The 22,240-nt window shown below is 37.3% G+C and overlaps 2 protein-coding genes across 3 annotated transcripts; both read right to left on the bottom strand.

Moving 5' to 3' along the window:
- Window positions 1-1,047: 1,047 nt before the first annotated feature.
- Window positions 1,048-16,338, bottom strand: LOC103496793 (glutathione S-transferase DHAR3, chloroplastic). Of its 2 annotated transcripts, XM_051085538.1 has the most exons (7): window positions 16,134-16,336; window positions 15,966-16,010; window positions 10,078-10,168; window positions 9,756-9,899; window positions 8,903-9,020; window positions 7,340-7,480; window positions 1,048-1,397 (listed from the first exon to the last, which is right to left on the bottom strand). In XM_051085538.1, the coding sequence occupies exons 1-7, from the start codon at window positions 16,195-16,197 to the stop codon at window positions 1,311-1,313; spliced, it is 690 nt and encodes a 229-aa protein (XP_050941495.1). In that variant the 5' UTR covers window positions 16,198-16,336; the 3' UTR covers window positions 1,048-1,310. The 2 variants fall into 2 exon arrangements, with proteins under 2 accessions (XP_050941495.1, XP_050941494.1); XM_051085537.1 differs by having other exon boundaries at window positions 15,966-16,338.
- On the bottom strand, window positions 13,375-15,966 carry LOC103496792 (uncharacterized). The gene is made up of 2 exons (XM_008458791.3): window positions 13,984-15,966; window positions 13,375-13,685 (listed from the first exon to the last, which is right to left on the bottom strand). Exon 1 carries the CDS (start codon window positions 15,114-15,116, stop codon window positions 14,346-14,348), a length of 771 nt encoding a protein of 256 aa, XP_008457013.1. The 5' UTR covers window positions 15,117-15,966; the 3' UTR covers window positions 13,375-13,685; window positions 13,984-14,345.
- Window positions 16,339-22,240: the final 5,902 nt, after the last annotated feature.

Raw genomic sequence — 22,240 nt, 5'->3', positions numbered from 1 at the left:
CATCAATTTCTAGCAACCACCATTGACCACCTTCGATCACTGTCTTTGATGACTGTTTCATGCAACCATCAACGATCAACTTCCAACAATCGTTTTTCAATGATTGTCGTTGGCCACCTTCACTTACTATCCTCGATAACTGTCGTCCAACTCCAACCATCACCCTCATGGACAATTTTTTTATTGTAATTTAAAATTAATATATATAACAAATAACTTGTCACTTGTCAAAAAAGATGCCAAAGGGCCAAATTTAGTAGACCACCAATCATGTTTGAAGCAATTCTCTTCTGTGTTTATGAAATCGGAAAGGGAGTGCTTATGGTCATTCAATGGTAGTTGTAGCAAATTTGGGTTTTTTTTTTTTTTTTTCATTTTACTGCCGACTTTCTTCATGATCGTCTTCAGTTACGAGACAACCAATCAATCTTCAAACCACCTCTTTCACAGGACAAAGCAAAGAACAAGAAAAAGAAGAAATGTATGTTGGTTGCGGCAATTTGAAACATAAGTAAAGAAAAGGAAGGAATTAAGGAATGTCTTATATGAGCTTGGTATTATGGTCTAAGAATGTCTATATATTCAACAAAACAAATTGCAACCAATTCAAACTTCCAAAATATTACATTGAAAAAATATATGGATTCTTCAAATGATGGATACATGGAAAAAAGAACTTCAAATTCCAATACAAACAAGGCTTGTAGCGATGATTGAATTGACATTTGACATGGTGTTGTCTCAAGAAAGTTCCATAAGCTGCAAAAGGTTCTAAATATAAACCTTGTTACAATGTAATGATTGCAACAGAATTTTGGGCGCTCCTTCATTGAGTATCAGTTTTGAAGACAAGCACTTCAATTGGAGAGTAATTAGGCTATTTAATTGTGCAAACAAGTCAAATAATGCAAGATTACTCCTGTTTTAACCAATTAAGTTATATTCCGATACTATTTGTTATTAAAGCAAGTATTACACAAGTAACTCAAATGTTCATTCTATACATCAATAATGACCGACACAAAAATAACAACAATAAATAAAGAATGAAAAAACAAACAATCACAACTTTATAAATTCATATTACATGGGGAAGTACTTGAACGACTTACTTTCACACAAAAGTTCAATTTACAAGATGTTTTAGACATAAGCATAATACAAAACAGCTTTGAGTGTGAAAGAAGCAGGAGAAAAAACGCTCATTGAATCATATTTGTTAGAAATTTAAATGACTACCTTGCCTGCCTTTCAAGAGATGAAGGGCAGTGGAATCTCATCCCAAACGATTCAGCAGTATAGAAAATATTTTAACCTAAGACCTTTGGACGCCAACCAGCAATAACATCCTCCGGCAATGCACGAGTTTTTGCAAAAGATTCTCTTGAAAATATGCTCTGATAGAGTTGTCATCAGTCATAATTAATACATTGAAGCCAGCAATAAAAACAAATGAGCAAAGTTTCAGTTACATCAAGAAACAGATTCTAGGATAACCATGCATGTTAAACCAACGGTTGAAGTTTTTCCATTATCCAGCACACTTTAGTCCTAGGGAAGAAAAGGCTTGAACTTCAATCTTGAACATTTCAATATATTAAAAGTAGAGACAAAGAACACATAGATTTACGTGGAAACCCGAGTACTGGGAGAAAAATTACGATATTTTGTTCTCATTATTTTCTTGATAATAACAAATGATACAAAGGGAAAAATAAATAGGCTATAGTGAGGAATAAAAAAAGGAAAAGATAATAGGTCAAATCTTCCCTTGAGACAAGTCCACTAAATCTAACACTCCCCCTCAAGTTGGAACGTAAATATCAATGAGACCCAAATTGCTAACACAAAAGTCAAAGTTCGGTCTAAGAAGTCCCTTGGTGAGGACATCAGCAACCTGTTGGCTCGAAGGAATGTATGGAATGCATATGCTATCATTGTCTACCCTTTCTTTGATGAAGTGTCAATCAATCACAACATGTTTAGTTCTATCATGTTGAATTGAATGGTTGGCAATGCTAATGGTTGCCTTGTTATCACAAAATAATTTCATTGGTATCTCAAAATTCTCATGAAGATCAGACAAAACTTTCTGGAGCCAAATTTCCTCACATATCCCTAAACTCATAGCATACTCAGCCTCAGCATTGCTTCTAGCCATGACCCCTTGCTTCTTACTCCTCCAAGTTACAAGATTGCCCCATACAAAGGTACAATAACCGGAGGTAGATTTTCTGACAACAATAGACCCTACCTAGTCTGAATCACTATAAACCTCAATAGTTTTTCTGTCCGCCTTTCTGAACATCAATCCTTTATCAGGAGTCGTTTTTAAGTATCTTCGTATTCTATTTACATCCTCCATGTGTTCCTCATAGGGAGCCTACATGAATTAGCTCACAGTACTCACAACAAAGGAAATATCTGGGGACGAGTAAATCAACTTACCCACAAGTCGTTGATACTGTTCTTTATGAACTGGAACTTTATCATTAGAATTTCCCCATCTACAGTTAAATTCAATAGGAATATCAGCGAGATGACACCCCAACATACCTATCTCGATCAGAAAATCAAGGATATACTTCCTCTAAGATACAGAGATAACTTCTTTAGATCTAGCTACCTCCATTTCAGGGAAATATTTCAGATTTCCCAAGTCTTTGATTTCAAACCCATCACTCATCCTCTTTTTCAATTGAATGATTTCGATACTGCAACCTTCCCAACCTTGGAGACCTTTTTAAACAAAGTTTGGTCAGAGTGCCTCTAGCTGTACCTTAGGGACTTGACAAAGGTAGTAAAAACCTATCAAGCCATGCTCCAGGTGCCTGTTTCAGACCATATAATTTTTTTTGAAGTTTACATATCTGATGATCGAACTAAGCTTCAAACCCTAGGGGAGGGTTTATGTAGACTTCCTCCTATGGGTCCCCATTCAGAAACACATTCTTAACATCTAGCTGATAAAGAGGCCGGTCTTTGTTTACAACAAGAAATAGGAGGGCTCTAACAGTATTTAGTTTGGCAACTGGGGAAAAAGTTTCCGAATAATCAACACTAAAGCTTTGATTAAACCTTTTTGCAACTAACCTCGCCTTGTATTTGTCAAGAATTCCATCTACCTTCTATTTGAGAGAGCACCCATTTGCATCCCACAATTTTATGTCCCTTTATGTAGTGCGCAGATCTCCCAAGTCTTGTTCTTCTTAAGGGCTCTTATCTCTTCCATGATAGCATTTTTCCACTCAAAACATTCTAAAACAATGTGGATATTTTAGGTATCACGGTGGAGTCAAGGCTGGCTGTAAAGGCTCTGAACAGAGGAGATAGGCTTTCATAAGAAATATAGTTAGCAATAGTGTGCTTAGTGCAGGACCTGGTACCCTTTGGTAGTGCAATAGGCATACCAAGAGAAGAATCATACTTACTGATATTTTCTGATCGATCTTCCCTAATTTCATTTTCAGTAACTCTTGCACTAACCTCATTTTCATCATTACTGCCATTTCCATCCAGGATGACCTCAATATCAACATTACCTTGTTCACCTATATTTTCAGGAATAACTATCTCGTACCTGTCACTTTCACTCATTTTATTGTCAACACGTGAGTTTATAAATTAGCAGGAGATTTAACTTTCTTTCTAAGATTCCTCCTATAGTAGGTTTTTCAAGGAACTTGGTTCGTAGGTATAATGTAGTGAGGATCTGGGCTTAGTATGGTAACAAGTGTAGCACTGGTAGACTCTAAGGATATCACCCAGTTAGAGTTAGACTCTTTACTCTCACTCTCTCCCTGAAGAAAGCTAACAGGAAAGAAAGAACGATCTTCAAGAAAAGTAACATCCATGGAGACAAAGTACTTACGAGAAGCTGGATGAAAGCATTTATAGCCTTGTTGATGCAGAGGTAACCAACAAAAACAAATGCCTGAGTCCAAGGAGTAAATTTAGATGGTTTAGGGCCATGGTTATGAACATAGGCAGTGCACCCGAATACCCGAAAAGAAATATCATAAATGAGGCGGGTAGAGAGATATGACTCTTTAAGACACTCTAAAGGGCTCTAGAGATGTTGGACACGAGAAGGCCTTCGGTTGATAAGATGGGCTGCAGTGAGAACAATATTGCCTTAAAGATAGGAAGAAGGGAAGTAGACAACATAAGAGATGACATTCGGTTGATAAGATGGGTGGTGGTGAGAACAACACCACCTTAGAGATAGAAAGAAGGGAAGTAGACAACATAAGAGAACGAGCTACTTCCAAAAGGTGACGGTTTTTGTGCTCGGTTAGCCCATTTTGTTAAGGGTATAGGCACAGGAACTTTGGCGGACAATGCCTTCGAAGGACAAAAACTCATTAAGGGTGTGGTTTTGGAACTCACAACCATTGTCACTTCGCAAAATAACAATATTTGTATTGAACTGCATTTTTACGGTGTTATAGAAGTCCCTGAAGACAAGAAAGACTCAGGTAAGACGAGTATGGTCATCAATAAAGGTAGACACACCGTTTCCCAAATGAGATAGTTATCTTGGATGGTCCCTAGACTTCACTATGAACAAGAGTGAAAGAGTAGGTTGGTTTGTATGGTTATGAAGGAAAAGAAACCCGATGTTGTTTAGCCTGAATACACACATCACAAGATAAGGTAGACACATCAGTTTTAGAGAAAAGATGAGGAAATAAATGTTCAATATATTGGGAATTAGGGCGGTCTAAACGAAATGCCACAACATACAATTTTGTTCAAAAGTAGTAAAACAGGAAGATAAAGACTAGTCCTAGAAATGCTACTCGAAGAGGTGTCATCAACAAGGAGGGCAAAGTCCTCTATCATGTTGGGCAGTGCCAATCATCTTCCCCGAGCTCAAGTCCTAAAAAGAGACAGAATTAGGTAAGAATATTTCTTTGCAGTTTAACTCATGAGTAATCTTGCTTATAAAAAGCAAATTATAAGAAGATTTTGGACACATGAAAAACATTATGCAAGGAGATACTGCACAGGGAGAAATCTTCTCCTTCGCAGCAATGGGAGCCAAGGAGCCATCTGCAATTCTAGTTGTTTTGTTGCCAGCATAAGGAATATAAGAGACAAAACGTTCAGAGGAACCAGTCAAATGATCTGTAGCACCAGAATCACAGGGGTTATTTCCATCAACACTTAATAAGACCGAAGAACTGAGGTATACCAAATTAGACAATGGCACCTAAAATAACGGAACTGGGATCCGTCTAGTTCCCATCTGCTTCCCATCAACATATATGCTTGCCCTGTGCTCTGTTTGCCGTTGGGAGAGCGTTTCTTACTTCCTGCAAGACAACCATGTAATTTCCAACACTGTTCTTTGGTATGTCATTGTTTTTTGCAATGCTCATATACAAGAGAAGTCTTCCATTGTGCTTGTCACTGCCACTGGTAGAGGACCTCGCACTAAAAGTAGCAGAGTCAATAGTAAGAGTTGTTGAAATACTCATAGCACTTGTGCGATCCTCCTCGAGGCGGATTTCATAACAAACTTTCATCAAGGAAGGAATCGGCCTCTGACCTAGTATATGCCCTCGAACTATATCAAACTTAGGATTAAGACCAGCAAGAAAGTCATAAATCTTGTCAATCTCTTTAATTCTAGAGTACTGCAAACCATCACTGGAGATGCTCCAAACTAGTTCTCTTCATAGGTCCATTTCCTGCTAGATAAGAGAAAACTTATTAAAAAAGGATGTGACATCCATAGTTCCTTGTTTGCATGAACCTACTTCCTTAGTGTGTATAGGCGAGAGGTATTCTGATGTTTAGAGTAGAATGTCTAGGCCGTGTCCCAGACATCTTTGGTTGTTGCAGCATACAGTAATGATTTGCCAATTTGGGGTCCCAAACATCTGTGGGTCGCCTGGTGGAGGACGAAGCATTTCTCCAATTAGAAAACCAAACTTATGCCGTCCTTCAAGGATCATTTTCATTGACTGAAACCATGAGAAATAGTTATTAACATTCAACTTTTCACCTAAAAGATATCCCGTAAATTGTGCCACCATATTAGTCACATAAGAAGAGGATAAAGTGGGGAACGAGATTAGCGGATTTTCAAAATACATTGGTACAGGAGTGTTGGATGTTGTCCCTAAGGTACCTCAATTGCTACAATCATTGTCAAAGTCCTTCCAGTTGTTATTGAGCAATTCCCGAAGAGGAAGCTTACACTTAAGGGTTGGAATGTGCCGAAGATTCACAACCTCAAATGTTGAGTAAATTCGAGGATTCTTAACATCAGGATGATAACTAAGGTCAATGGGTGGTAAGGCACATAGATTTGACGATAGAAGTGGTGGTGGTCGGCAGGAATTAGGTGGCAGTACATGAATCGGGGCATGGGGAGCAATATAGGCCGTGGATGAAGAAGAGAGTTTCACAGAAGGGACGGCCGACTTTGTCTGAGGAGGATGAACCGGCGCGTGCGGCGACGCGTGAGAGGTGTTTGGCAGTGCAAACGATGGAAAAATCATCGAGATTACTTTTTCTGGCGTTGTTTGAAGGCGGGAAACCATTCGTCCATGGCAACACTAGTCCAAGCATCAACACTATGCTAAAACCGGAGGCTGTATCTTCTGTTTGATTTCCATCACTAGTTATGTTGTCTAGGGTTTGTTCAATGTCTCGCTCTGATACCATATTGAAAGTAGAGACAAAGAACACACATATTTACGTGAAAACCCGAGTATCGGGAGAAAAACCATGATATTTTGTTCTTATTATTTTCTGATTAACAAATGATACCGAGGGGAAATAAATAGGCTACAATAAGGAATAAAAAAAGAAAAAGATATTAGGTCAAATCTTCCCTCCGGCCAAGAAGCCCACAAAATTGCAGACTGTTAAACACAACTATTCAATAAACATGATGCTACAATCCAGAGTGCAGACGTTAATAGTTGTAAAATTTCTGGGATAATCTATACAGCTTCTGTCTAATTGATAGTGAAGGAAACATAAAAAATAAAATGCAGTTTCATAATGAATTACAGCAAATCTAACGGAACCTATGGCCCCACTCTGGAGTTGTGTTTAAAGACTGTTCCGCTGTCTTCTAAAACCTATTACGTTGAAAACTTAATTCTCTTCATCATGGGTGGACTAACTTTGACAACACTTGAAGTTTTCATTCTTTCAACATCGGGGGGGTGAATAGTTGTTTCAAGTGCATCTTAACATTACTTTTAAAATGTGTTCTGACTAGCTTATAAAAATGACTCTAAAGAACAGTTGTTAAAAGCTATAAGCATAATGAAGATCATGGCCATGAATCACAATGAAGCTAAAATTTCCGATGTACCTTCATGTACGACTTAACGTAGGGTAGACTGTCTGGAACAGACCAATTCTTATAGTGACCCAATGCAATTTCTAGATGGTACAACTTTGGACCAAGTGACAGGTCTGCAGCAGAAATCTCTTTCCCATTGATAAAAGGGCCCTTTTCAAAAGAAAGATATATAATGGTAAGTCACAGAAAATATCATATGATATTTACTTATTCTCACCATTTCATGCATTGCCACTCGTGCTGGGGAGAGACTGGTAATCACGCTGTTTTAAGAGAATTTTTAAGTTTGCAGCTTGAGGCTCGCCTTAAAGCTAGACTCACATTTTTACCTCTGAGTCTTATTATGAGCTTTTCGGATCATATGTGGCTTAAGTCTATATGAAAACAAATGCTTTAAGTCTCTGGATCATGAGAATAATAATTATTCATTGTCCATGTTCTTCAATAATATAAAACTCATCTATGTATTCAATGCCACTAAACCCCAAGTGCTTAATTTAGCCCAGTACTAATTATATTACCAAAGCTTATGAAAATATTATGATAAAAATTAAAAATTAAAAAATAAGTTGTTCTTATAAGTGATGATATTACCTTTGTAATATTAATTAAGAAAGTAATAATGGATAGAAAAACTAATTTAATTTTTTTTATAATTTTTATACCCTTTTCCTTTAATTTAGATGGAGGCATATTCAACTAATAGGAATGCTATTAGGGAGTTGTTAAAGTATTAACCTATATTAGTAATTAGCTAGGGAGTTCGATATGCTCATTGGTCATAAACAGAGGGTGTGAGGGGAATAAAGAAGGGAGGAAATAATTTGGTGCGAGAACTAAGGCTTGAGAATGATCTCAAGAGAAGACTGTCCAAGTTATTCAAATTATTTGGCTATCTTGTAAGTCTTCGTAATTTACCTTCAATATAGTTGATTGTGTTTTGGTTCCTATCAGCAACATGGCTCATTTCATTCAGGATTAAGCCTTATTCAATAGAAACCTCAAGAATGCAAAACCTTTAAAGATATGATCCAAAAGCCCAACGTTGGACAGAATCATATATGATCCAAGTCATTTAAAAGAAGAAAAAATAAGGTCAAGTCCATCTAAGTGATCTATCAACTCATTACATATGAGATGAGGGGTGACTGCAAAGTTGTAACTATCAGGACTTCGACATGAATGTGCAATTCATGAAAAAAAAAATGGTGCCTACCTACTTTTGACATTTTGTGGTACTGCCAGCACAAAATTCAGAAACTTGAGGGAAAACATTAAACTCCAATTAATGTGAGAGAGAAAATGCTGGAGAAGGGTTCTGTGAAGTTTTCATCACAGAGTAGAAAAAATAGAGCTAGTTCAACACAGCCAGAGCCTGCCAGTGGTGATGTGAGAAAATGATGAATCATGTAGCACTATACGTTTCCTCTTTGACCAAATATAAGCGGATAGAATTCAGTAGAGATTATTTACTAAAGAATGCATTCAGCATTATGTCATTCATTCTGGTTCATTCCCTGTAAGGTATGATATTTGATTTAGAAAGAGATACAGAAAAGAAAAAAGTCTTACATTCTCTTTGATGTGATCATTGAAAGAACTTAGCTCACTAAGCAAGGCTTGTTCTGTTCCATCATTAGGATCCTTGCTCTTTAGAAAAGCAATAAATGTGGAAAAAATCTTTGATCCTCTGCAGGAAAAATATTATAATAGCTGCCAGTAAACATCCTAATTATTTGATACATTTGGAGATAAAAAAATGAAACGTATAACGAACAGAATTTTCCTCCTTGTACACTTGATAAATTTCACATACTAAATGAAGACAATGAAATAAGAGATGCCATAAGAAGAAAATAAAGCTTCGAAAAACTCTCGTTCAACCCAAATTCGTGAATGCAGAAATTCGTTTTCAATTCGATGAACATATATTGAGGCTTACATCCTCATGGCATGGCTTACTACGTCTCATTTAATAATTACTTGATTTTTAAAATTAAGCTTACAAACACTAGCAGCTACATGTTACTTTGTTTTGTTGTCTACCTAAGAGTATTTTCAAAATCCAAGTCAAGTTTTGAAAACCTGAATGAAAAAGTTCGCAACAAGATTGTGAAAAATCAACCAAATTGTTACCAAAGTTTCAGTAATCCTATTTATTTTTTTCTTTTTTTGTTATTATTTTGTGTGAATATTGCAACTTACAGAATATTATCAAATCTCACATGGCTTACAGAACTATAATCTGAACACCAGTTTGAACGTTGATGTCCATAGTATACACTGTGAAAGGCTCGTCGGCGAAGGTTTCCACAAGTTCAATTTTTAGTACGTTATACGTACTTCCAGTAATTGTGTCACACCATTGAACTTACAACCACTAGGAAACTTAAAAAATGAGGCAAGTATAGAACATAAAACATACACTGAAGATTTGTCAGGAGGGGTTGCTAAAGGTGGATTTGGGTACTTTTCTTCTAGTGTTTGCGTTATAACATCTGAATCTGCAATCCACTGCTCATCAAATTTAACGACGGGAACTTTGCCCTCTGAATTTATTTTTAAGAACCTGGACTCAAAATAATAAAGAAAAAAGAGGAATAGACAATCAGAAAAGAAGTTTAAAGACTTGCACACTTAAAAGGGATAAACATAGAACTTCCTCTATCTATCTATCTATATATATATATATATATATAAAGGCTTTCTATGTTTTCACAAAGAGAGAAATCAAATTAGATAATTACCATTCTGGCTTGTTTGAAAGGTCTACCAACTTTAAGTCATAGGGTAAATGCTTTTCCTCCAAAGTCAGTAATACCCTCTGACAAAAAGGGCCTGAAAGGAATAAAAATATTTCATCATTAAGACCAAATAAACATATTTCATGGGCTTTAAGTATGACGGTAAGGATTTCCATTAGAATAAGAACTGTTCTTAGGGTATTAAGGGGTAATTTGTCAAATTAAAATACTTGGCTATTATTAAAGTTGCACAGTGGTAGTAAAATAATGGGCTTATTATTCATATTTTCCCAAATTAGGGGTATTTATACAACTTTAATGAGATAAACTAATTAACTGGTAACTAACAAATTATCTTTAAACTAACTACCAGAATAACAGTTTGTTTTATCTAATATAGATCAACAATTCCCAACTTGGATAGGATAGAAAAATAGGGAGAAGGTGCCAGAAGTTTTGTGAAAATGTCAGCTATTTGAGAGTTAGAGCATACTGGTAGTAGTTTTAAAGATCCATCAACAAGTTTATCTAGGATGAAGTGGTAGTCAAGTTCCATTTGTTTGGTTCCTTCATGGAAAATTGGATTATTGGCAAGGTGGATGGCGGCTTGATCGTCAAAATATAAGAGGGAAGGTTGTACAATGGATATGAAAAGGTCATGAAATAGGGAACTTAACCACACAAGTTCACAAGTGGTGGAGGCAAGCGATCTTTATTCAGCTTCAACAGAGGATCGAGATACAACATGCTGCTTTTTGGACTTCCAAGAAATAAGGGTGTCTCCCACAATGATGCAGATACCAGAGGTAGACTTTCTGGTATCAAGGCATGAAGCCCAATTAGAGTCAGCAAAGACTTTAACTGAAAGCTCTTTGTTGGAGAAATAAGGATTCCTGGCCCTAGTATAGACTTCAAGTATCTTGACAGATTATGAGCAGCTGTCAAATGAGAATTGCAGAGCTTGTTTACAATAAAGACAATATCTGGTCATGAGATGGTTAAATAAAGTAATCTTCCAATTAGCCTTCTATATGATGAAGGGTCATCTAGCACATCAACATCTGAGCTCTTCAATCTTACATGAGGATCCATTGGAATGGAGAGGGGTTTAGCTGCTAGCAGTCCAACATCTTGCAGGATCTGTAGAGTGTAATGCCTCTGAGATATGGATATTCCTCTATTGGATTGAGCAAGTTCCAAACCCATGAAATACTTGAGCGGACCAAGATCCGAACTTTTCATGTAGCAAGGCCTAAACTTGACTGATCTGCTTTTCATTTGCTCTTGTTATGACTATGTCATCAACATAAACTAATAGGGCAATGAAGTGTTCTCCTTTTCCACGCACAAACAGAGGAGTAATCAGCTTTAGATTGACTAAAACCAAGAGCTATGAGGGCGTCAGAGAATTTTTCATACCATTGTCGAGATGCTTGTTTCAAGCTATAGGTTAACTTCTTCAATTTACAAACAAGCTTGTGACTATGATTATGAGATGTTTGTGGTTTGTAACCAAGTGGTAATTCCATAAAGATTTCTTTAAACAAATCCAACACGTTATTCACATCAAACTGGAGAAGAGGCCAATTGTACATCATAGCCATTGTAAGGAGAACTCAGACAGTCGCTAGCTTGGCTACTAGCGAAAAGATCTCTATGAAATCTAGTCCCTCTTGCTGAATATTGCAACAAGTCTGGCTTTATATCTTTCAATAGAGCCATCAGCTTTGTGTTTTTACCTTATACACCCATTTGCAGCCAATGGTATGTTTTGAAGGTGGAAGGGGAACAATGTCTCAAGTGTTATTACCTTCCATGGTTTGGATTTCGAGTTTCATTGCTTCTTTCCAATGATTAAAAGGAAAAACTTGGTGGTAGTATTGAGGTTCTTAGTGAAAAGATATAGCTATGGAAAGAGATTTAAAATTGGGAAAAAGGTAACCTTATATGAGAGGGAGGAGGTAACGGGGGTAACAAGTGTTTAAGGAGGGAAGGTTTGAGGTATTGGTAAGGTTACAATGGTAATCTTGTAGGTACAAGGAAGGTTTGGTTGTAAGTTGGGATTTTCTAGGAGGTGGAATGGATGGTCGGGATATACAAGGTTCATTTAAGGTTTCTAACAGGTTAGGTTGGCTGTGGGTGAAGTCTCATTGGGGGAATGGTTAAGTTTAGAGCATATTTCATTGGTGGAGATTTCTAAGGAGGGATTTGATGTAATGGGGGTGTCACTATGATGACTGGCCAAAGGACTGTTTTGGGTGTTAGTTGACGAAGAAATGGGCTGGTTTTTGGTATTAAATGTTGGATAAGGGAGGGGAATTGGAAGTGTTGAAATGTCAACAGCAAAGATTTGGGAAGGCCAAGAGTTTGTAGAAAAGGTGGCTGTTCACTGTGAGTAATGACTTTATGGAATAGAAAGATTGTTTCATTGAAGATTACATCTCAGGAAGTAAAGAATTTATTATTGGCAAATATCAAATAATTTGTAAGCCTTCATACCATTTGGGTAGCCCATGAAGACGATTGGTGTAGCTGGATCAAACTTTTTTTTTTAGATACGTGAGTGTTCGGGCCAGCTTACACACACCTTGACTAATCTCGCGGAACGACTTGCCTTACCCAACAAAATTTGGGTGTCAAGGAAACTTGTAGGAAATTAATTCCTAGGTAGGTTGCCACCATGGATTGAACCCATGACCTCAATTAGTTATTGAAACTATGTCTCCCTTTTTACCACTAGGCCAACACATGATGGTTACTCTTGGATCAAACTTTGATCTACCATTCTGTAATGTGGAGGCAACACACAAGCAGCCAAAAGTCTTTAGAGATGAGTAATTTGCTGGTTGTTCATAAGGGGTCCTTCCAATTCAGCATAGGTGATGGAGTCCGGTTGATGAGGAACACAAACGTTAAGATGCATTCACTCCAAAACTGTAATGGGACATGTGACTGAAAAAAGAAAGGTATTGGTATATTTAGGATGTGTTGGTGCTTTCTTTCCACAACTGAATTTTGCTCTGGTCTTTCAACACAAGAGAGTTGATGATAACTCCCTTTCTAAAAAAAACTGAGTAAAGGATAGCTCAGGTGCATTATCAGATCTAAACACCTTGATTGTTTTGTTATATTGATTTTCTACATAAGCAAAAAATTGAGGAAAATTTTTTAGTACATCAGACTTGTTTCTCACGAGAAAAACCCAAGTGTATCTACTATGATCATCAACTAGAGCAAGAAAATATTTGTAACCAGCATGTGAGTGACTTGAAATAGGGCCCCAAATATCAACACGTATCATGTCAAAATTAGTAGAAGTTCTATTATTGTTTGATTCAAAAGACAATCTTTTCTGTTTCGCTGATGGACACATTTCACACAAATGAGTCTTATTAACATAGAAGAATCAAGAAACAACACATCTTTTAGGATAAACAAGCAGAAGATAGAAGGGTGTCCAAGTCTTGTATGCCAAACATCAGGAGTTGCACGAGATACTGCATTAATAGAAGATGAGGAATGTAAAGGATCAACAACTTGTCAGGGATGCTCAATGATATATAGTCCATCATGTAGTTTATTCCTGTCAATCTTCTTCAAATGGATCTTGCCTGAATATCACAACCATCATAAAAAAATCTCACAGTGAGTGCATATCTTTCATTAAACCACTGACAGATAACAAGTTGTATTGAAACTCTGGTACGAAAAGAACACGATGGACGACTATGAAGTCAAAAAGAATAACCGAGCCAATATAGTGTAGAGGGATTTGAGAGTTGTTGGGAAGAACAATTGAACTAGCAATGGGCTTCAAGTCAGAGAAGATGTGTTTTTGGAAACATATGTGTATGGAAGCTCCTGAGTCAATAATCAATTCATTTTTAGTTTTATAAGAAGCGCAAGTACCTGCAATATGAGTAGCGGCATTGAGTGAGTGTCTCGTTGTCCAGCAGGGTACTTGATCCAGGTGATATTTGTTAATTTCTACGGCATTAGTATTGGCAGATGGTTTGTTTGATGGAGTTTTGTGCACTTGGTTGTTTGATCTGTTCTTCGGTTTGTAGCCTGGGGAAAGCCATGAAGTTTGTAACATTTGTCTATGGTATGTCCAAATAAATGGCAGTAAGTCCAAATCGGTCAGTTCTTGTTTAGTCTGTTGTGAGTTGGAGAAGAGTTCTGATTGGAGTTCTGCTATGGTTGTGTATAATGTTGAGGTGGGTTGGGTTTTTGAACGACTAAGGTAAAGGAGGTTTTGAGGTGGATTGGTGCTACTCTTGCTGGACTATTAAAGAAAAAGCTTTATTGATTGCCGGTGGAGGATCCATGATAAGAACTTGTGAACAGGCATGATTAAAGTCATCATTCAATCCCATTAGATAGTACATGAGACATTCAAAATTCACGAAGTCTTCAACGGATTTAGTGCCGCTGCAGGCACATTTGCCACAAGTACAACCTGGGTGATAGGAAGCATATTCATCCCATAGGCTCTTAATATTGGCGAAATACATTGTTACAGATTCTTGATCTTGCTTGAGAGTAGATAGGCCACACTTCAACTGGAAAATCCGTGGACCATTTCTTTTTTGAAAACAATCTTGAAGGTCAATCCATGTAGCTCGAGCGGATTGTGTAAACAGAATGCTTGACAAAATTCCCTTGGAAGTAGAGTTTAGAATCCAAGCAATTACTACATTATTGTTCCAAATCCATAGAGGGAGCAACTCACCGGCAGGTTTGGTAATCAATACATCAATGAACCCAAGCTTATTTTGAATTGATACAGCAAGAACCATGGAACGGCTCCATATGACATAGTTATTGTCAGTAACTAGCTCTGTGACGAGGATAAGATTTGATGTATCGCTATGGTTAAGGATGTAGGGGCTGTTGGAGGAGGCATATTGCTCCTGATGAGTATTGCAAGAGGTATTTGGTAGGTTATTGGCAGAAGATGATGGAGGGATCGTCGGAGAGACTGTCGAATGTTGAGGAAGGGGAGGATCTTCAGGAATAAGAAGGTTGGGGTTGGAAGTCATAGTTTTGGCACGCAAAGGGGAAAAAGAGGCGGAAAAAAACTAAACTTCTGATACCATATTAAAGTTGCACAATGGGAGAAAAAAAAATGGGCCTGATATTCATATTTTCCCTATTTAATGGTATTTATACAACTTTAGTGAGACAAACTAATAACTGATAAACAAATTATCTTTAAACTAACTACCAGAATAACAGTTTGTTTTATCTAATAGCTATGAGGGAAGAGATGAAGATAGGCCTTGAAAAAGTTCGGTTGGTTTAGGCTTGTTTATATGTTTAGGAGAGATTTTGAAATTGCTAAAGTCACTTTTGTCATATTTAAAATCATTCTGAAACATGTCTTTCTCTTTCTTTAATCATTCAAAATCAACTTTTTCTTGTACAACTTGAGATAATGGGTAATGAAATCTCCAACCTGGAGAAGGGAGTACATATCAGTTACGACTAGTTTGCTCCCTTTGACCATTAAAAAATTTAACGTTTCATTTTTAAACGTGATATTCATACCATTAAAATTGATTTTGAAGGGTTAAAAGCAAGTTTTTGAGCCATTTTAACCATTTCAGTTTCACTCCCAAACAAGAGAGAGGCTCCAAGTGACTCAAATAACTTGAAAATTAATTCTCTTCCAATGAATATATTTCTCCGGTTTCAATCAATGTCACTCACATGATTCTAAAAGGACCAATTCATGTTAAGAACAGACAAAATTCGACAATTCTCAAGTTTAGTGAAAGGCATTCCATCATATTATCATCACTTCTCAAACACACATAAATTCCAAACAGTAACTAAAGAAAACCAACAGCAAATAACAGAAAACAGAAGGAATAAAGAGAAGGAATTACAGTCGCCGAGCTTGTTGGGTAGGGTAGTGGAAGCTTTGACGCAGGCTTCAAGAGGGGCAACAGACATGGAAACAGAGAGAGATCGTGTAAGTCCAGAGCGCCTGAAGGAGAATGAAGAATGGTGAAAAGGAGAAACCGAGGAATAGGAAGGAAGGTGGAAACTAAAACCCGTATGGCGCTTGATGGAAGTGGAAAGAACAGAAGCTGCTGGTTGGATTCTGGAGGCCGACATTAGCTCGTCGCCAATGGAATGAAATTCAAGTGATCGTGTGATAGAAAGAAGGGGGGATTTTGAGTTGGAGATGAGGTTTGTGTTCCTGTGAGAGAACAAATGGCGAATGGATGCCGTTGGAAAATGTACGCGAACGATTCCTTGCCTCCAAAGCGATGGCTTTTATTTATTTTATTTTTTTTTCATTATTGAGTTATATTTAAAAAAATTAGTTAATTTTCATAAAGATAACAAAACACAAAATATTTATCGTCGGAGTAACAAAATAAGAAAATGAGTCTTTTAAAAAAATATAACAAAGAGATAAAATATTTTAACAATTTCGAAAACAAAAAAACTTACAAGCCCACAATGGAAAATACAAAAAATGACTCGATCAACAACTTTGATATATGATCTATTTGGATAAGCAAAACTAAACCATTTATTTTTTTCAATTCTATTATTTAATTTGGTTACACAATCGTTTAAATTTGGTTAGACGATCGTTTTGATTTGGTCATTTAGATTTGGCTACCTTAAATCTAAATGATTTATTTTTTTCAAAATTTGGTACATGATTGTTTAGATTTGGCTAAATGGATTTTTCAAGATTCTTTTAGTATACGATCATTTAGATTTGTTTACACGATCGTTTATTTTTTCAAGATTCTTTGGTACACGGTCGTTTAGATTTGACTAAATAATTTTTTTAATTAAATTATAGGATCGTTTATTTTTTCACCCGATCGTTTAGATTTGGCTATTTCAATCTAAACGATTTTTTTTTTCAAAATTCTTTATACACAATCTTTTTGGTTATCCTGATCTAAACGACATAAAAAAAGAAGGAAAAGAAGAAAGATGATGGAGAGAAATCGTAGCGAAAAAAGAAAAAGAAAAAGAAGAAAGATGATAGAAAAATTAGATTTTGTTACCCAAATCTAAATGACGTAAAAAAAAGAAGAGGAAAAGAAGAAAGACGATGGAAAGAAATCGCAGCGAAAAAAAGAGGAAAGAAGAAAGATGATAGAAAAAAATTGTAGCAAGGAGGAGAACAAAGAGGAAAGAACAAACCTGGAATATTTAAAAAACGACTAACTTTATGGACTTTGTTACACATACCATAAATATTTTAGTAGTTTGTTATATTTATGAAAATTTCTCATAAGAAAACCTAGAAGCCGATAAATATTTTGGAAAATGGTCAAAAATAGGATAAAATTTTGGGACTCAAAATTTTGGGATGGTTTTTGAAAATGAAGAGTTTTAGGACAAATAAGGTGGTGAAATATACAAATTATCCCTAATTAACTTCCCCTTCCCTTCTCTTCAACGTAATAAAAAAACCCATTTTCATGTTCGTTCTCCTTACGCAGTGAAAGAAAAATTGAACTGTCTCGCTTCATTTCTTCTTTTCTACTCCGGTGTCGTCTTCTCTTTTGCTCCGGTCAGGCCACGATGTACGTTGCATTTCTTCTCCTCTATCTGGTGTACGTTGCCTTTCCGTATTCTTTTCGCTAGGATGTTGGAGCATGCTTTTCTTTGGCAGTCGAACAATGTAAATCTCTTCTCGTGGCTTTTTCTTCGCAACTAGTGTAAATCTCTCTTCCCATAAACGTAGGTGAGGCAATGGTGAACAACGAAGGATGTATTTCCATAAAGTGTCCAAAGTCTATAGATCTGAAACTTTCTCGTTTGGGTGCTGCTGTTGAATAAGAAATTTTGGAACCAATCACAAATTGCTACATCATTTACTAAAATAATTATATTTGGGATTAACTAAAAATTGGCATGTGTCCCAAATTAAATTTAAAGACAAATTGGACAATTCTAATGATGTCATGTGTCTTTATTATGGCAATTGGGTCAAATTAATTATTTTGGTTCAATTAAATATTATTTAGTTGGGCTAAAATTCAATTGAGTCCAAAAATAAGCTTAATTTAACCCAAAATTAAAATGACCCAAATTCATGTGATTAAGTCATGGGTATGGTCCTATAAATAGAGGAGTTCTCTTCATTTGCAAGGGTTGGAAATTTTTTACTCTAGAAGGTCTAGACAGAATTCTCCCAAGAGATAGAAGTCTCTTCAACTCATGAAGTCGACCACCCTCGAAGATTGAAGCTCCTTTGAAGATACAAGCTTTCTTCCAAGACTCCAATTTCAAGAACACATTCGAAGATTGAAGCTCCTTTGAAAATTCAAGCTTTTTTCCAAGTCTTAAACTTTAAGAAGATTGAAGCTTCTTCGAAGATACAAGCTTTCTTCCAAGACTCCAACTTCAAAAACATCACGTGCTTCGCTTCCTCAAATCAAGCGTAAGCATCCAGCTGAGAGAGAATCAGAGGATCAAATTCTAGAGATCGAACCACATCGCATCAAATCAACATAAATACAACATCAACACAAGTTCAACTCCACGAATCAAATTTCTCTGGAAATCTCGTGTGAACAAATTGGCACGTACAGTGGGACATCTCTACCTCTCATCTCTCTCTCGTCATTCAAATCTACAAGAAAATCAATGGCATCAAAGAAGGTTACATCTAACTCTTCTGCTGCAAGCGACGCTTACATAGAACCCATCACCCACAGTCGTTCTAAAGGAATCACTCAAGAGCAGGATCAAGGTTCTAACGTCGCTCAGAGCATTCTCAAGCAATTGATGGAGTCTCCTAAAGCTGGAATTGTCATCAAGGAAAATCTTTGTATGATAATTCTGATTCTGCCTCTAGCAAGTCAAAGAAAGAAGCACATCCTGACGTGATGTCTTGTCATGATGGCTGATATAACGGCCGAAGCTGTCATGGCAGAGATGGAGAGGAAAATTAACTTCCTGATGAAAGCTGTGGAGGAACGAGACCATGAAATCACAGCTTTGAGGGAGCAAATGCGGACTCGTGAAACTGCTGAGTCAAGTTAAACTCCTGTTGTCAAAGGTACTGATAAAGGGAAGAATGTGGTGCAGGAAAACCAACCAAAACAACAATCAGTCTCTGTTGCTTCTCTTTCAGTTCAACAACTACAGGATATGATCGCGAATTCCATTAGAGCTCAATACGGAGGACCGCCACAAACTACTTTCATGTACTCTAAGTCATACACCAAGAGAATCAATAACTTGAGAATGCCACTTGGGTACCAACCTCCAAAATTCCAGCAATTTAATGGAAACGCAACCCAAAGCAACATATCGCCCACTTCGTCGAAACATGTGAGAATGCAGGATCAAGAGGAGACCAACTTGTCAGGCAATTCGTTCGAAGCTTGAAAGGAAATGTCTTCGAGTGGTACATCGATCTGGAGCCAGAAGTCATTGACAGCTGGGAACAATTAGAAAAGGAGTTCCTCAATCGTTTCTATAGCACCAGACGTACCGTAAGCATGATGGAGCTTACAAACACCAAATAATGGAAGGGAGAGTCAGTCATCGATTACATAAATCGATGGAGAGCTCTAAGTTTTGACTGCAAAGATCGACTCACCGAACTGTCAGCGGTAGAAATGTGCACCAAGGCATGCATTGGGGACTCCTACACATTTTACAAGGAATAAAGCCACGCACATTTGAAGAGTTAGCAACTCAAGCTCATGATATGGAATTGAGCATCGCCAGTAGAGGAACCAAAGATTTTTCTGTTCCTGAAGTAAGAAAAGATAAAAAGGAGACAAAGAGTGCCGAAAAGGTAGTGAAGAGCACTGTGAAAGAATCTATGGTCGTAAACACAACCCCACTGAAGTTCTCTAAAAGAAAAGAAGAGAGAGCTGAAAAGAAGGATGATTGAAGTGAGAGACGACGTCTGATTTTAAAAGAAAGACAGGAAAAAGTATACCCATTCCCTGATTCAGATATCGCTGACATGCTAGAGCAACTATTGGTGAAGCAGCTGATCCAACTGCTGGAATGTAAGCGACCTAAGCAAGCAGGAAAGGTGGATGATCCCAACTACTGCAAGTATCATCGGGTCATCAGTCACCCGGTAGAGAAATGTTTTGTGTTGAAAGAGCTAATTCTAAGGTTAGCTCGTGAGAAAAAGATCAAGTTAGACCTGAAGGAGGTAGCTCAAACAAACCATGCTGCAGTAGTGATAATGTCAGAAGCTCTTTCGCCAAGATTGATTTTTGAGCAAAGGAAAAGCTTGGTCCAGTTCAGAACCTTCGAGCCTGTAGTGGTCCGATTCCATCAGGAAGTTGCACCCGAGGATTCTTAAGAAAAAGAAAGATTGATCGAAGAAGATGATGAAGGGTGGACTGTTGTGACCCACCAAAAGAAAAGAAAGTCAACTCCGAACCAAAAAAGAGTCTCGCTTCTACAGAAATTATAGAAGAGGGAATAAGACTCAAAAGAATAAGAAAAAGAAGAAGACTCGAAAGCTTAAGCTTGTGCACGAGGAAGATAAGGATTTCCCTCGAACTCAGCGCTTAGTAACCTTGGCAGACTTCTTTCCAACAAGATTCCTTGGTGATCATCAGGATGAAAACCCAGGAGTTATTGCATGTCATGCTATTAATGCAACCGAGGAAGAAAGCATCCCGCTAAGATCATTAAAGGAGGAGGAAGTGTCAAAAGATCTATCGATGTGGATGATTTGTTATCACTTCCTCAAGAAACAAAAACCATCCTCATTAATGCATTGTTGAATTTAGCAGCATCAAGTTCGAATGCTCCAACTGCAACATACGAGAGTACTCCTTACTGCATGTCTATAGACTTCTCAGATGAGGATTTACTATTGGGATCTAAACTTCATAATAGACCCTTGTATGTTTCTGGATATGTTCGAGAACAGAGAGTCGACCAAATTCTCGTCGATAATGGATCAACTGTCAACATAATGCCAAAATCAACTATGAGGCAATTAGGCATCTTAATGGAGGAACTCTCAAATAGTAAACTGGTAATTCAAGGTTTCAATCAAGGCAGCCAAAGAGTAATAGGTACGATACGCTTAGAACTCATAATTGGTGATCTAAAGGCTAGTGCATTGTTTCATGTCATAGATTCGAGGACCACTTATAAGTTGTTACTCGGTCGTCCTTGGATTCATGGAAATGGAGTAGTAACATCGACACTGCATCAGTGCTTTAAATTTTATCAAGATGGCGTAAAGAAAGTCGAAGCTGACTCCAACCCATTCTCAGAGGCTAAATCTCACTTTGTAGATGCAAAGTTTTATTTAAAGAATGATAGTAGTCCAGAAGCCGTGTCTGTAGAAGTTCCTCTTATAAATAGAGAAAATAATTTACAGCTGAAATCACTTGCAAGTAGGGAACCACATAAAAGTACAGGGACCTTTCATTCTGGAAAGAATGAGGCGTCCACAAGCACCACAAAAAGTGTGATCTTGATGGATGAAAAGACTTCAAACCCACCGATTTTGCACTATGTCCCCCTGTCGAGGCGCAAGAAAGGCGAATCACCATTTGTAGAGTCCCCACAAGGCTTGAAAGTTGGTGACATTGAAGTCCTAAAAGAAAGCTTCACTACGCCGCTTTCCAAAATAACTAAACAAGAAATAAAGATAGACCTGACAGAAGCAAGCTTGCCTCAAAGGTGGACGAAAGACGAGTTCGACCCCAAGGCTTACAAATTGATGGCGAAAGCAGGTTATGACTTCCCAACTCACACCGAGTTTAAAAGTTTGAAAATTCATGAACAACCTAAGCTTTCCTCAACCCAAAAGAAGCTGTTACGGGAAGGACATGTTATACCCATGTCAAGAAAAGGACTCGGATACAAGTCACCAGAGCCAATCCGTATAACTAGAAAGGGGAAGGAAAAAGTGGTTGACAACAGTCATATAACTGTAAAGGAGGTCGATAGCATGGAAGAAAAAGAAGGTGACAGTCAAAGAACCTCAGCATTTGACCGAATTAGTCTACATGTTGCACGCGTCCCAGTATTTGAAAGACTAAGCATGACAGAGGCAAAAAGAAAAGATCATCAGTCAACATCTAACCTTGATCGACGATCGGCCTTTCAAAGGCTAACTATAACCTTTAAAGAAGAGAAAGGTATATGTCAGGCCTCGATGACTACAAAACCATCGACCTTTGGA

The sequence above is a fragment of the Cucumis melo genome, chromosome 6 (genome assembly GCF_025177605.1).
Source record: "Cucumis melo cultivar AY chromosome 6, USDA_Cmelo_AY_1.0, whole genome shotgun sequence".
Taxonomy (NCBI): Eukaryota; Viridiplantae; Streptophyta; class Magnoliopsida; order Cucurbitales; family Cucurbitaceae; genus Cucumis; species Cucumis melo.
Note: the sequence above shows the minus strand (reverse complement) of the source record. Positions and strands in the feature narration are given on the sequence as shown.